Source organism: Microcebus murinus, chromosome 14 (genome assembly GCF_040939455.1).
Source record: "Microcebus murinus isolate Inina chromosome 14, M.murinus_Inina_mat1.0, whole genome shotgun sequence".
Classification (NCBI taxonomy): Eukaryota; Metazoa; Chordata; class Mammalia; order Primates; family Cheirogaleidae; genus Microcebus; species Microcebus murinus.
The window spans coordinates 28,318,030-28,330,244 of NC_134117.1; the positions used below are offsets into that span (position 1 = coordinate 28,318,030).

Sequence of the window (12,215 nt, forward strand, 5' to 3'; positions counted from 1 at the left end):
CTGTGTTTCTAAGATCTAGGAATTTTAATCTCCCTGGGGTTCCCCTGTCTTCCCCCGGGGTGGATAAATGGACAGGCTCTCTGTTCTAGACTCCATATTCCCTCATCCATTATGGCAGCATCTCCATTCATCATTTTACTGGCACTGGCTGAACACATTAGAGTTCTCAGCTGAAATGGATTACATTTTCAGCCAGCCATTTTTGCTGCCCTATAGGAAAGCACTTTCCTTTTGGCAGAAGCCAGTTCCCAGCAGATGACCCTATGGATTATGTGGAGGATGATTTCCTCCAGAGAGTTGATCTCACCTTTAGAGTCATGCTGCTTTTACTGTTCAGCCACAGAGTGGCACTTGCTTACCTGGCCCTCTGCATATGGAGAATTTGTCATTTGAACCAGTATACTTCTCTCCTCTGACTGTACCCACTCACTGTCTTGTAGGGTGGGGAGCAAAGTCCTTATTCCCCAGCAGTGGAGCCTGGCCTGGTGGTCGCAACCAGATGCCCATTCCTTGGAGCTGGCCAGCAAGACTGAGTAGCTCTACCCAAGCTGTCACTGAGCTGACCACTGGGGTATGTGGGCTTGTAGTCAGAAGGACCTGAGTTTGAAACATGCTCCACACTTTAATCCATGTGAGATCTTAGATAAATTACTTAACCTCCCCGCTCACTCAAGCCTATTTCCTCATCCATAAAAATTGGGATGAACCTACCTACCTTCAAGTGGTGCGAAAATCAAGTAAAAAATGTGTTGAGGGGCTGGCACAATAAATTTAAGACTCCATGGGATTCAACTCTGGGTGGCAGGAGAGGGCAACAGAAGGCACATCCTTAGCCCCTTTCCCATAGGAGGGCTTGGAGCCAAGAGCCACACAACATGGGCAGCAGATGCCTCAAGACCAGAAAGGGTCTTTCTGCAAAGACATCGCTCCTATAGCAAGCCTTGCTCTCTGGCACTCACCTCTGACAAGGAAGGTGGAACTTCTGCTACTGATAGTATCTCCCTTACACCCACAGCTAGAGTTGGGTACCCTGTGAGCCAGTCAGTCCAATCTGACTTGGTTAAGGGCCCTTGGTCAAAGAAAATTACCAACTCTGGTCTAGGATACTGTACAGGTTAGGAAGATAGCACCTCACCAGGCTCTTGGGAGACTCAAATTAGTAAAGGTCTTCCTAAGGTTATTATGTAGATAAAATGAAAAACTCAACTTGAAAAGCAAGATGCTTAAATCTAAATTTTAGAATAAGGACCTGGATTTAGTTGAACTGAAATCCTTCATCTGGGCTCCAGTACTGAGCACATTTCTACATATTTCCTCTTCCGTAAACTGGAGTTACCAGCCCTTTCACGAGTTCTTATCCAGCAATGGCTGGCACAGAGGAGTTTTACAGCTCAGTAGATGGAGGGTATTACCTGCTCCTACTAGTACAAGGGAAATGTTTTCTCTTGCCACACGGACTTTCTTACATTCTAATGATCTTTTCAAAGGCCTTGTGGAAAGGTGGCAAATGTGAGCAATACCCCTTCCCAATAGTGTAGTGTAATAATGTTCTTCCCACTGCACAAAGTCATTTTTTAAAGTTATGTATAATTTTTGAGGATTTTGTTTTTTGGAGACAGGGTTTTACTCTGTTGCCCAGGCTGGAGTGCAGTGGTATGATCACAGCTCAGTGCAGCCTTGAATTCCTGGGCTCAAGCAATTGTCTACCTGACCTCCCAAAGTGCTAGGATTATAGGCATGAGCCACCACATTCAACCAAGGATGTTATTAGATGACTGGCAGGGTTCAACTTTAGGGGCCAAAAAGATATCAAGTTTAGATTACTAATAGAACAGGGTTAAAAAAAAATCCAGCAAAGTCTTTACTTACTCTAAAAAGGGTATAATGGAGATTCAGAATTTGACTTTGCCGTTGAGGGACGTTCAGTAACCAGGACCACTGAGCAGGAGCTACAGAGGGGAAACATCCTACCCCAGACCTTAGCCCTTCAGACTATGTGGAAAAGCTGCAGCAGACTGTGTAAAGTTATGACTGGTTGTCTTAAACTCCTGATCCTGTCGTACAAGGACTTGGGTAATGAGCGACATTTCAAGGTGAATGCTAAGATTTCCTCAGACAAAAGGTCTTACATATCACACATGAAAATATTGCACATCACTCCTTTATTATACTGATCTGGAAAAAAGATTAGTACAGTTATGCTTAAAATGAGTACTGGGCCCACATGGCAGGGCCAAGCAACTAGAACATGACTCAGAAATCATACAGTGAAAGACACACTTGGACATGATCAAGAGGCATTTCACTGCCACAAAACAAGACTGGGGAAGGATTCTAAAATACACAGCAGGATGCGCTCCTACCCATTAGAAGTCAAGGAGCTTATCCCATATTGGTGTGAGGTGAGGAATGGCTTATTTTCTAATGACCATATGTGGGACTATTTCAACCGCCACTAGAAAACCCTAGGAGGGTTTTTTGTTTTGTATTATTTATATATTCTCTTTTTGTAAAAGTAAATGCAACACAAACTTAATTCAGGATCCATCCCAACCTTCGGGAGCCAGCTTCTCTGGGGTCAGGGAGGAAACTGCTATTTTTGTACATCACCCTGGAGGTTACATTCATCTTCCACTGGAATGACTAGAGCCCCCCAGGCAGTAGCCTGACTATGGAGAGTACAGGACCCGCTCCAGGGAGCAAAGAGGCTCTCCTGCTCCTCCTCATTTGGTCATGCCTCCACATGGTTCTTCCCTATCCCCTACTCAAGCAGGTCCCTAGTAAACAAAGCACTGGCAAACCCCGAGTTACCCCTTGGCTTGGACTGAGAACCCAGACCCCAGAGGTGCTATTCTGACTAGATTGTATGAAGGGAGTGGGTGTAGGAGAAAAAAATGACTAGGATGAAAACAGGAGCCACTGGTCCCCATCTGCAGCTACAACTTAGGATGCCTCCAGATGTGGTCAGTGTGACGTGCAGGGGAGAGGTGCAGAGGAATGGGAGGGTGGGGAGGGTGTTCCTTGGGCAGTATTCTGTCTTCTGGCCTTCACTTCTTGGCCTTGCCCTGGGCAGCCACAGCTTCCATGGCTTTACGAACCGTCTCTTCATCCCCCAGGAACTGCATGGGCTTGATGGGCTTCAAGTTCTTGTCCAATTCATAGACTATGGGAATACCAGTCGGCAGGTTCAGCTCCATGATAGCCTCTTCAGAGAGACCTGAAAACACCCACCATGATCAGCCACACAAGATATGAATCCACGGCACCCCTCCAGGTTTACTTAGTCCTCTGGGTGACAAAGTACTTTGACAGGAATTAAAATAAGACATCCTTTCCAATCTAATGGTAGTTCTGAACCCAAGGAATGGTCCCTAATACTTATTTCTCAGCCATTAAACTGAAAAGCAAGAAAAGGTATACAAGATTTTGAGATGGACCACAAACAAACTACAGAAAGGTGTATACTGTAGATATCCCTACCAAAATGGGATATAGATCTCAAAAATATAGTCTGTCCAGCCTGCCAAAAATCAGCACACCTGGGCATTTAGGCCCTCGGGTGAAACAATTTAAGATGCAAATTGAGATTCCTATGTTAAGTTGTGCCAGGTTGTAACTAAGGAAGATTTTTATCAGAAGTTTCAACTGGCAATCCTAGTTTAGGCATCTCAAACCTGAATGTGTATCTGAATCCCCTGGGAGCAGATGCTGCTTCTGAATCGGGTCTGGAGTGGGACCTGAGATCCCGTATGGATTATCAAGCTCCCAGGAGCTCCAGCTGTCACTGCTCTACAGACCACATTTTCAGAAACGTGCTGGAGGGTGTTTTTCCACTAGGAGTCAATCTAGACGAGGGGTCCTCAAACTTTTTAAACAGGGGGCCAGTTCACTGTCCCTCAGACCGCTGGAGGGCCGTCGGAGAGTGCGATGCACTTTCCACACATGCGCACTGTGGGCCCGGGATGAGTTGGCTGCTAAGCAGGACAGGCAGCAGCAGCAAAAACACCTTCGGGCCGGATAAATGTGCTCTGCAGGCTACATGTGGCCTGCAGGCCGTAGTTTGAGGACCCCTGATCTAGACTGTCTCCCTCAGTATGTCCAGCCCTTTTTTGAAGGTCTCCTTTATACTAAGTAAGTCCCTGATTAGTGGCAGGCCTACTTTATCCCTCTTTGAGGTCCCCTCTAAAAAAGGCACATACCCTCCAGATGCTTGACAATGCCCCGAAGGCTGTTGCCATGGGCTGCAATCAGTACCCGTTTCCCCTCCTTAATCTGGGGAACTATTTCTTCATTCCAAAAGGGCAGAGCTCTGGCAATAGTGTCCTTCAGACTCTCACAGGAGGGTAGTTGGTCTTCAGTGAGATCTGCATACCTACGATCCTTTTAAAAAAAGAAAAAAAAAATTCAAGTTTATACCACTTAGCAATTGCATCTATTAAATGATTTTGCAATGTATTGATTCTGCCCAGTCCTCATTTCCTGAGGGGTTAAGTGATGGGTGGGGGTCTCTCACCAGGGTCCAAAATAACTTAAAAGAAAAAAAATTCCTGTAGCCTAAAAAGAAGAAAAAAAGGTTATACAATAAGGCTCTTCCCAATTCACTTTAACTTGCATTGGTTTAGAAAGGCCCTAAGGCTATGGATGGGTTCTATAAAATATAGCAATAGATATATTTAAAAAAAGACAGAAATTTTTCTTAGAGCTAGGTACGATGGCCCATGCCTATAGTCCCTGCTACCCAGAAGGCTAAGAAGGGAAGATTCCTTAAGCTCAGGAGTTCAAATCCAGCCTGAGCAACATAGCATGACTCCATCTCTGGGGTCAGGGGGGAGCTATAAATTTTTTTTTTTTTTTGAGACAAGAGTCTCACTTTGTTCCCCAGGCTAGAGTGAGTGCTGTAGCATCAGCCTAGCTCACAGCAACCTCAATCTCCTGGACTCAAGCAATCCTCCTGCCTCAGCCTCCCAAGTAGCTGAGACTACAGGCATGTACCACCGTGCCCGGCTAATTTTTTTTTCTATATATATTAGTTGGCCAATTAATTTATTTCTATTATAGTAGAGACGGGGTCTCGCTCTTGCTCAGGCTGGTTTCGAACTCCTAACTTCGAGCAATCCGCCAGCCTCCGCCTCCCAGAGTGCTAGGATTACAGGCGTGAGCCACCGCACGGGCCAAATAAAATATTCTTAAACAACACAAAGTAGCAACTCCTTTTTTTTTTTTTTTTTTGAGACAGAGTCTCATTTTGTTGCCCAGGCACCTGCCAAATAAAATATTCTTAAACAACACAAAGTAGCAACTCTTTTTTTTTTTTTGGAGACAGAGTCTCACTTTGTTGCCCAGGCTAGAGTGAGTGCCATGGCTTCAGCCTAGCTCACAGCAACCTCAATCTCCTGGGCTCAAGCAATCCTACTGCCTCAGCCTCCCAAGTAGCTGGGACTACAGACATGCGCCACTATGCCTGGCTAATTTTTTATATATATATATGTGTGTGTGTGTGTGTGTGTGTATGTGTATATATATATTTTAGTTGGTCAATTAGTTTCTTTCTATTTTTAGTAGAGACGGGGTCTCACTCAGGCTGGTTTTGAACTCCTGACCTTGAGCAATCCACCCGCCTCAGCCTCCCCGAGTGCTAGGATTACAGGCGTGAGCCACCGCACCCGGCCAGCCAAAGTAGCAACTCTTAATAAGTGAAGGTTATTTCTTGAAGAGGGAGATTATGATTAACTATTTTATCATAAATTATAAATTCAGTGAGACTAGGCAGACATTCAAAAAAGCTAAAGAATGAGGCCCAAATTCTAACCCTCTAATCCTGGCAGAGTGACCAAACCTCGGTTTCTCCACACCTTACTGATGTTGCTGTAGAAGGGGTGGTCAGGCTCCATCGGCGGCGGGGGGACATCATAAGAGCGTCTCCAGATCTTGACCTGGGCCTCACCATGCTTGGCTGCAGTCTCCGCCTTATTGAGACCAGTCAGACCCCCATAGTGCCGCTCATTGAGGCGCCAGGTCCTCACCACAGGCAGCCACATCTGGTCAATGGCATCCAGCACTGTCCAGAGGGTCCGGATTGCTCTCTTCTGCACTGAGGTGAAGCAGATGTCAAACTCATAGCCGGCATCTGGAAATTAGAAGTTCAAAGTGATAAGCTAATCAGGTCCACTCAGAGCCAGAATTCTCTTACATATATATCTCCTGTACGGGTATCCCTGTACAGTGAAATATTTGGTCAAATATTAATTTGGAATCTCTTTCTAAATAATAATAGCTAATATTTATAAAGGGGCTTACCATCTATCAGACACTGGACTAAGCACTTTGTTATGTTTTAGTCTTCGTAGCAATCTTGTAAGATTATAACCCTTACCATACATTTTACTAGGGAAATAAAGACTAGAAGAGTTAAGCATACTAGCCAAGGTCACAGCTATTATGAAGATGAAGAGAATTAAAATCCATGTTGTGTGACTCCAAAATCCAACTATTTTTTTTTTTGAGACAGTGTCTCAGTCTGTCACCAGGGCTAGCATGCAGTGGCATCATCATAGCTCACTGCAACTTCAAACTGCTGGCCTCAAGCAATCCTTCTGCCTCGACCTCCCAATGTGCTTGGATTACATGTTTGAGCCACCCACGCCAGCCCCAAATCCAACTCTTTTTTTTTTTTTTTTTTTTGAGACAGAGTCTCACTTTGTTGCCCAGGCTAGAGTGAGTGAGTGCCATGGCATCAGCCTCGCTCACAGCAACCTCAATCTCCTGGGCTCAAGCGATCCTCCTGCCTCAGCCTCCTGAGTAGCTGTGACTGCAGGCATGTGCCATGCATGGTGCCATGCACCATGCCCGGCCAATTTTTTGTATATATATTTTTAGTTGGTCAATTAATATCTTTCTATTTTTGGTAGAGACGGGGTCTCGCTCAGGCTGGTTTCGAACTCCTGACCTTGAGCAATCCGCCTGCCTCGGCCTCCCAAAGTGCTAGGATTACAGGCGTGAGCCACCGCGCCCGGCCCAAATCCAACTCTTAACCACCATCTCTAGCTATCCCCATTTTCCTAAACTCTTAAGGATCCTGGTGTTTGTATTTTAGTTACAATTGTCACTTCTGATATTTACTAGACCTCTGGTCTAGGGAAAATAAGATTTTGAAGTCTAACAATCAGGTCACAGGAAGAGCTCCTAAAAATGCTGATAATGGCCGGGCGCTGTGGCTCACTCCTGTAATCCTAGCTCTTGGGAGGCCGAGGCGGGCGGATTGCTCAAGGTCAGGAGTTCAAAACCAGCCTGAGCAAGAGCGAGACCCCGTCTCTACTATAAATAGAAAGAAATTAATTGGCCAACTGATATATATATAAAAAATTAGCCGGGCATGGTGGCGCATGCCTGTAGTCCCAGCTACCCGGGAGGCTGAGGCAGAAGGATCACTCGAGCCCAGGAGTTTGAGGTTGCTGTGAGCTAGGACGCCACGGCACTCACTCTAGCCTGGGCAACAAAGTGAGACTCTGTCTCAAAAAAAAAAAAAAAAAAAAATGCTGATAAAACTTCAGTTTGCTGCATGAAATTGTACTTTCCCCAGAGTGTGGAAATTGCATCACAAACTCTTAACCCATGGTTTCTTTCTACTGTAGTGAAAGTGCCAGCCTACTCCCAAGTCCCCTCAGAGGAGTATACCTACTTAAGTGTTAAACCAAGTTGAGAAGACACTCACTGAAGAAAGAGCAAATGCTGTGCACTGATTCATTTATAAATCAATCTCTCTTCCATATACAGTAGTTATTGTTGCAAGAGTTATGTTGGCCCAACCAGTAGGTTACAAGGAACCAGTCTTATTTCACGTATCATAGAAGATTATTCTCCCTCCCATCTTAAAGGGGAAATGGCCCTTTCCTTATATAGATCAGGAAAACACTCCTGTTTTCCTCCATGAAGCTACATGGACCTCTTTGAAATTCAGCACAAACTTTCCTGGATATTGCTTCATACTGAGGTTAACAACTGTAATTAATAAAATGTGAAGTGAATATTCCTGCTAGTCATACAACTGAGAATGAGGCCAGTAAGAACAATACCAACGGGGAAAAGAAGGATTAATCACCAGGGAAACCCACCACACCCACAAGAGAAGACAGGTCTCATCTCTGAGCCTCAGGACAAGTCCTGGTAGACTGTTACCATCACTTCCCTAACTGTAAGGGGAGGAATGGTTCCCCAAAAAAGGCTGAGTCACTGGGGCCTGAGTACTCACAGTGTAAGCCTCAGATCCCATGCTGAAAAGCTAGAGGCTGTTTCACTAATTATTTCCCCTTGCAATGGAGCATCTCACTTTGGATACACAAGGAGATCCTCAAGGAGGAAGCAGTTCCCCTTAGGACACTCTACAGAGAACACTGAGGGGACAGAAGCATAAAGCCTCTTCCTTTAACTTGCCCACTAAACAAAAGTATGGCCTAGGCACTCTGGGAGGCCAAGGTGGGCAGATCATTTGAGCTCAGGAGTTCAAGACCAGCCTGAGCAAGAGACCCCATCTCTACCAAAAATAGAAAGAAACTGGACAACTAAAAATATATAGAAAAAATTAGCCGGGCATGGTGGCAAGTGCCTGTAGTCCCAGCTACTCGGGAGACTGAGGCAGAAGGATCGTTTCAGCCCAGGAGTTTGAGGTTGCTGTGAGCTAGGCTGACGCCACGACACTCACTCTAGCCTGAGCAACAAAGCTAGACTCTGTCTCAAAAAAAAAAAAAATAGAATTTGCTTCTAGTCTTTCATTCTTTAATGTAAGCATCTATGATGCTCATAATATTAAAATTTTAAACCTGGCTTTTTTGTATTTAATGCTACCAACATTTATTTTAAAATAAACATGGTCTATGATTTTACAGAAAAGACAAGTTTAACGATTTGATCAGTCTTAAATAGAGGACAGAGGCAATTCACTTTTGTCCTAGGCTAGTCATCAGCAAACCACCAGACTCATACAGTTCTTCCTGCCAATGAGCTACAGAAAATGGCCTCCTTTACTAGCACTTTCCATTTCTCAGCCTTTCCTAAAAGGTGAGGTCACACCAGGCAATCCCAAAGCATTCACATGCCCCCTGTCCCCCAGGATTACATTTCCCAGACTTTCCCAAGCTTTGCTTCATTTGAAAAGGAAGTTCAGTGAAGGCAAGAAGCTAAGGAGAGCAACCTGGGGCCACATACCTGTACCTTATCAACCAGGTATCAATGGCCCTCTGCTTCCTCCTCCAGAGGTTAGAAGGGAACAGGGAAAGGACCTGCCCCAATCATCCGTGGAACACCTCTTCCGCCAGGGATTCTGAGTTGCTGGCAGCAGGGAATGCTTCCTTATTAGCATTCCAAAATCACAAAAGGGCAGTCTGGGGCAGGGGACAAGCACTATCTCACTGCCACTTTCACCTTTGCCCAGCGTCGTTGTCCAACAGCCTACCAGTTCTTCACACCTATCTCTCCCTCCACCCAAAAGTGGGGCAAGGACACTGGACTAGCAATAAGATATGACCTTGAACAAGTCATCTTTCCAAATCCTCACTTTTCCTAGCTATAAAAAGGGACCTGGAAGGGATGGGAAGGAGGGGATAAAACCTGTGTATGGGGTTGCAGAGAAAAACAACTCAAACCATTCATTCATTCATTCTCAGTTACACCTGTGGATGTGTTCTGGACACAGTATTTGTGGAATGCTGCTGAACAGCAAAGCCCTACACAAGCACGCGTATTTCTTGGTGTCTTAAAGCTTGTTAGGTATCCCCCAAAGCAGCCTCACTCCCGTCACTGCCAGTAACAAGCCTGTGGCCTGCCGTTCGCAGGATCCGCAGGCGCCTCTTGAGAAGGCTTGGTTACAGGGCCTTACAGCACCAGGCATCCCCTCCAGGAGCCCCAGGCCTTACCAACCGCCTCTGTCTCTAGGGAACCCTAAAAAGGCCTGGCTGCCATAGATAGCTCCATCGGGATAACGGGTCCTAGAGTTACTAAATGCTCGGACTAAAAAGTGGGAATTTTGCAAGGCGGTGCGGTGGAGAGCGGAAAGGGCTGCAGGGCCACCGCCTTGGGTCCTCCACCCGGCGCGGCCGCTCGCATGCCACTGGGTGACCTTGAGCAAGTGGACTGCCCACTCTGCGCCCATTTCCTCAACAGCAAACTAAACTGCTGGAGAGACGCTGCCTGAAGTGTCTGCCCTCTCCGGGAGGGCGCGCACGCGAGCCGGGCGGCCTCCGAGGCCAGCCCCCGGCCCTGCGCAGCCCCCGGCCCTGCGCAGCCCCCGGCCCTGCGCAGCCCCCGCCCGCAGCGCGCCCCGGCCCCTCCGCACCTCGCAGCGCCTGCCCGCCGCGCTTCGCCTCCTCGTGGCCGGCCGGGCTCAGGTCGGCGTCGTACCAGCCGCTGAAGCGGTTCTCCAGGTTCCAGGCGCTCTCGCCGTGCCGGATGAGCACGAGCTTGTACGCGGCCATGGCAGCGGGCAGGGGATGCGGCGCCGACTGGGGATCGCCGAGATTCCGGAGTCACAGCCCGCCCGCGCCTGCGCACTCGCGCCCCACGGCCCGGCTCCCGCGCCCTTTCTCGCCCAAATCTTTCCACTCGCTAGGAACCGCCCTCCTCCCGCCAGCTTTACGCATGCGCCCCATCACGTCGCGGCCGCCGCTGAGGGGAGGGGGTGCGCTTCGGGACGCCAGGGCGCATGCGTCCTCCGCCGCCTGCCCCGCGTCCGCCGCGGCGGTCACGGAGCGCACGTAAGCACGCGAAGGGCAGCGGGGCGCCGGGGCGGCCGGGCGCGAGTGTGGCACGGCCGGGCCGCTCCCGCGCGGCGGCGCTGCCCTCCTGTTGCTGTCGCTCCTAAGCCACTGGCGTGATAAGTCCCCTTATCACTGGAACCGCTCCGTAGCTCTGCCAGCTCACTGTCCTGTCCGCACGCAGTCTGATTCACACACCTGTGTTTGAATCTTCACTCTTGCAATTTATGTGCTGTGTATCTTTGGGCAGGTCGCGAAACCTCTCAGCCTCATCTGTAAAATAGACATCTTAAAATACTTACCTGGTAGCTGTCTACCTGGAAGTGCTCAGTAAATAGATTTTTCTATTGCGACCTCGTTTCAGTGGAACGCTCATCATTTTGCTCCTATGTTACAGATGAGGAAACCTACCCTGATGCCAAATTATTCCAAAGGCTGCTCTTGGCCGGGCCGGGCCCAGCGGCTGCTCCTGTTGTGACCCCAGCTGCTCTGGAGGCTGAGGCTGGAGGATCGCTAGTGACCAGAAGGTCGAGACCGGCCTGGTAGCACCTTGTCTCAAAAGTAAAACACCAAAGCCTGCTCTTTGTCTTACACAGGGCTGTTTTTGTCCCTTATCTATGACAGTCTCTCACATGCCTCAAGTCATTGCTTCCTGGGCCTCCAACAAGGAAGCATACTCCAGGCCTCTTCACACATTCCAGAAAGAGGTGAATTCTAGTCACAACTTGTCCCTCTCCTAGTCCCAATCAGCAGTTTAAATATCGGCTTATCTGGACCACTTTCTCCTGCCAGGTCTCTGTCTCCTAGTTGATTTCAATCTAACCATTTTAATGACCACAAAACACGAGCCAGGCAGTGGGCTAGAGTCAAGGCTGGTGTGTTTCCTGCCCTTCATGCAAGCAGAGGGCACATAAAACCCACACGTACACAGCTAACAACAAGGTGCTGTGTGCTATATCTCGACAGATCCTAGAAAAGTTTTTAACATGCACTGGTAAAGCACCTATTGCATGCCAGGCAGAGTTATGTAAGTGCTTTACAAACATTAACTCCTTCAATCCTTATAGCTTCATAATGACCCTATAAGGTATCATTTTGACCCTATAATAGTATCATTTTCCCCACTTGCAAGTGAGGAAACTAAGGGTGAGGTAATTTGCCCAAGGTGACAGGAATCAGGATTTAAGCCTAAGCCGGCTGGTTCCCAAGTCCACACACTTACCTTCTACTGACTATGGCCTCCATATTTTTGTTGCATTTTAGGCATTTGTTGACTTTGAAGAGTGGGAAGGATTTGAGAAGTGGAGAAAAAGCACTCTGGGAACAACATGAACCAAAACATATAGGACTGGCTTATAGATAATTGCTACTGTTTGTGAGAGTTTATTGTGTCAATCCTTTAAATCTCAACCCTCCACCAGTTTATATAATGTAAGTACTGTTATAGCTCCATTCCACAGATGAGAAAAC

The 12,215-nt window shown here is 47.4% G+C and overlaps 1 protein-coding gene across 1 annotated transcript; it reads right to left on the reverse strand.

Moving 5' to 3' along the window:
- Positions 1 to 2,145: 2,145 nt before the first annotated feature.
- Positions 2,146 to 10,614, reverse strand: PGAM1 (phosphoglycerate mutase 1). Its single transcript, XM_012767707.3, has 4 exons — positions 10,328 to 10,614; positions 5,853 to 6,127; positions 4,200 to 4,380; positions 2,146 to 3,217 (listed from the first exon to the last, which is right to left on the reverse strand). Exons 1-4 carry the CDS (start codon positions 10,464 to 10,466, stop codon positions 3,048 to 3,050), a joined length of 765 nt encoding a protein of 254 aa, XP_012623161.3. The 5' UTR covers positions 10,467 to 10,614; the 3' UTR covers positions 2,146 to 3,047.
- Between the last annotated feature and the right edge of the window lie 1,601 nt (positions 10,615 to 12,215).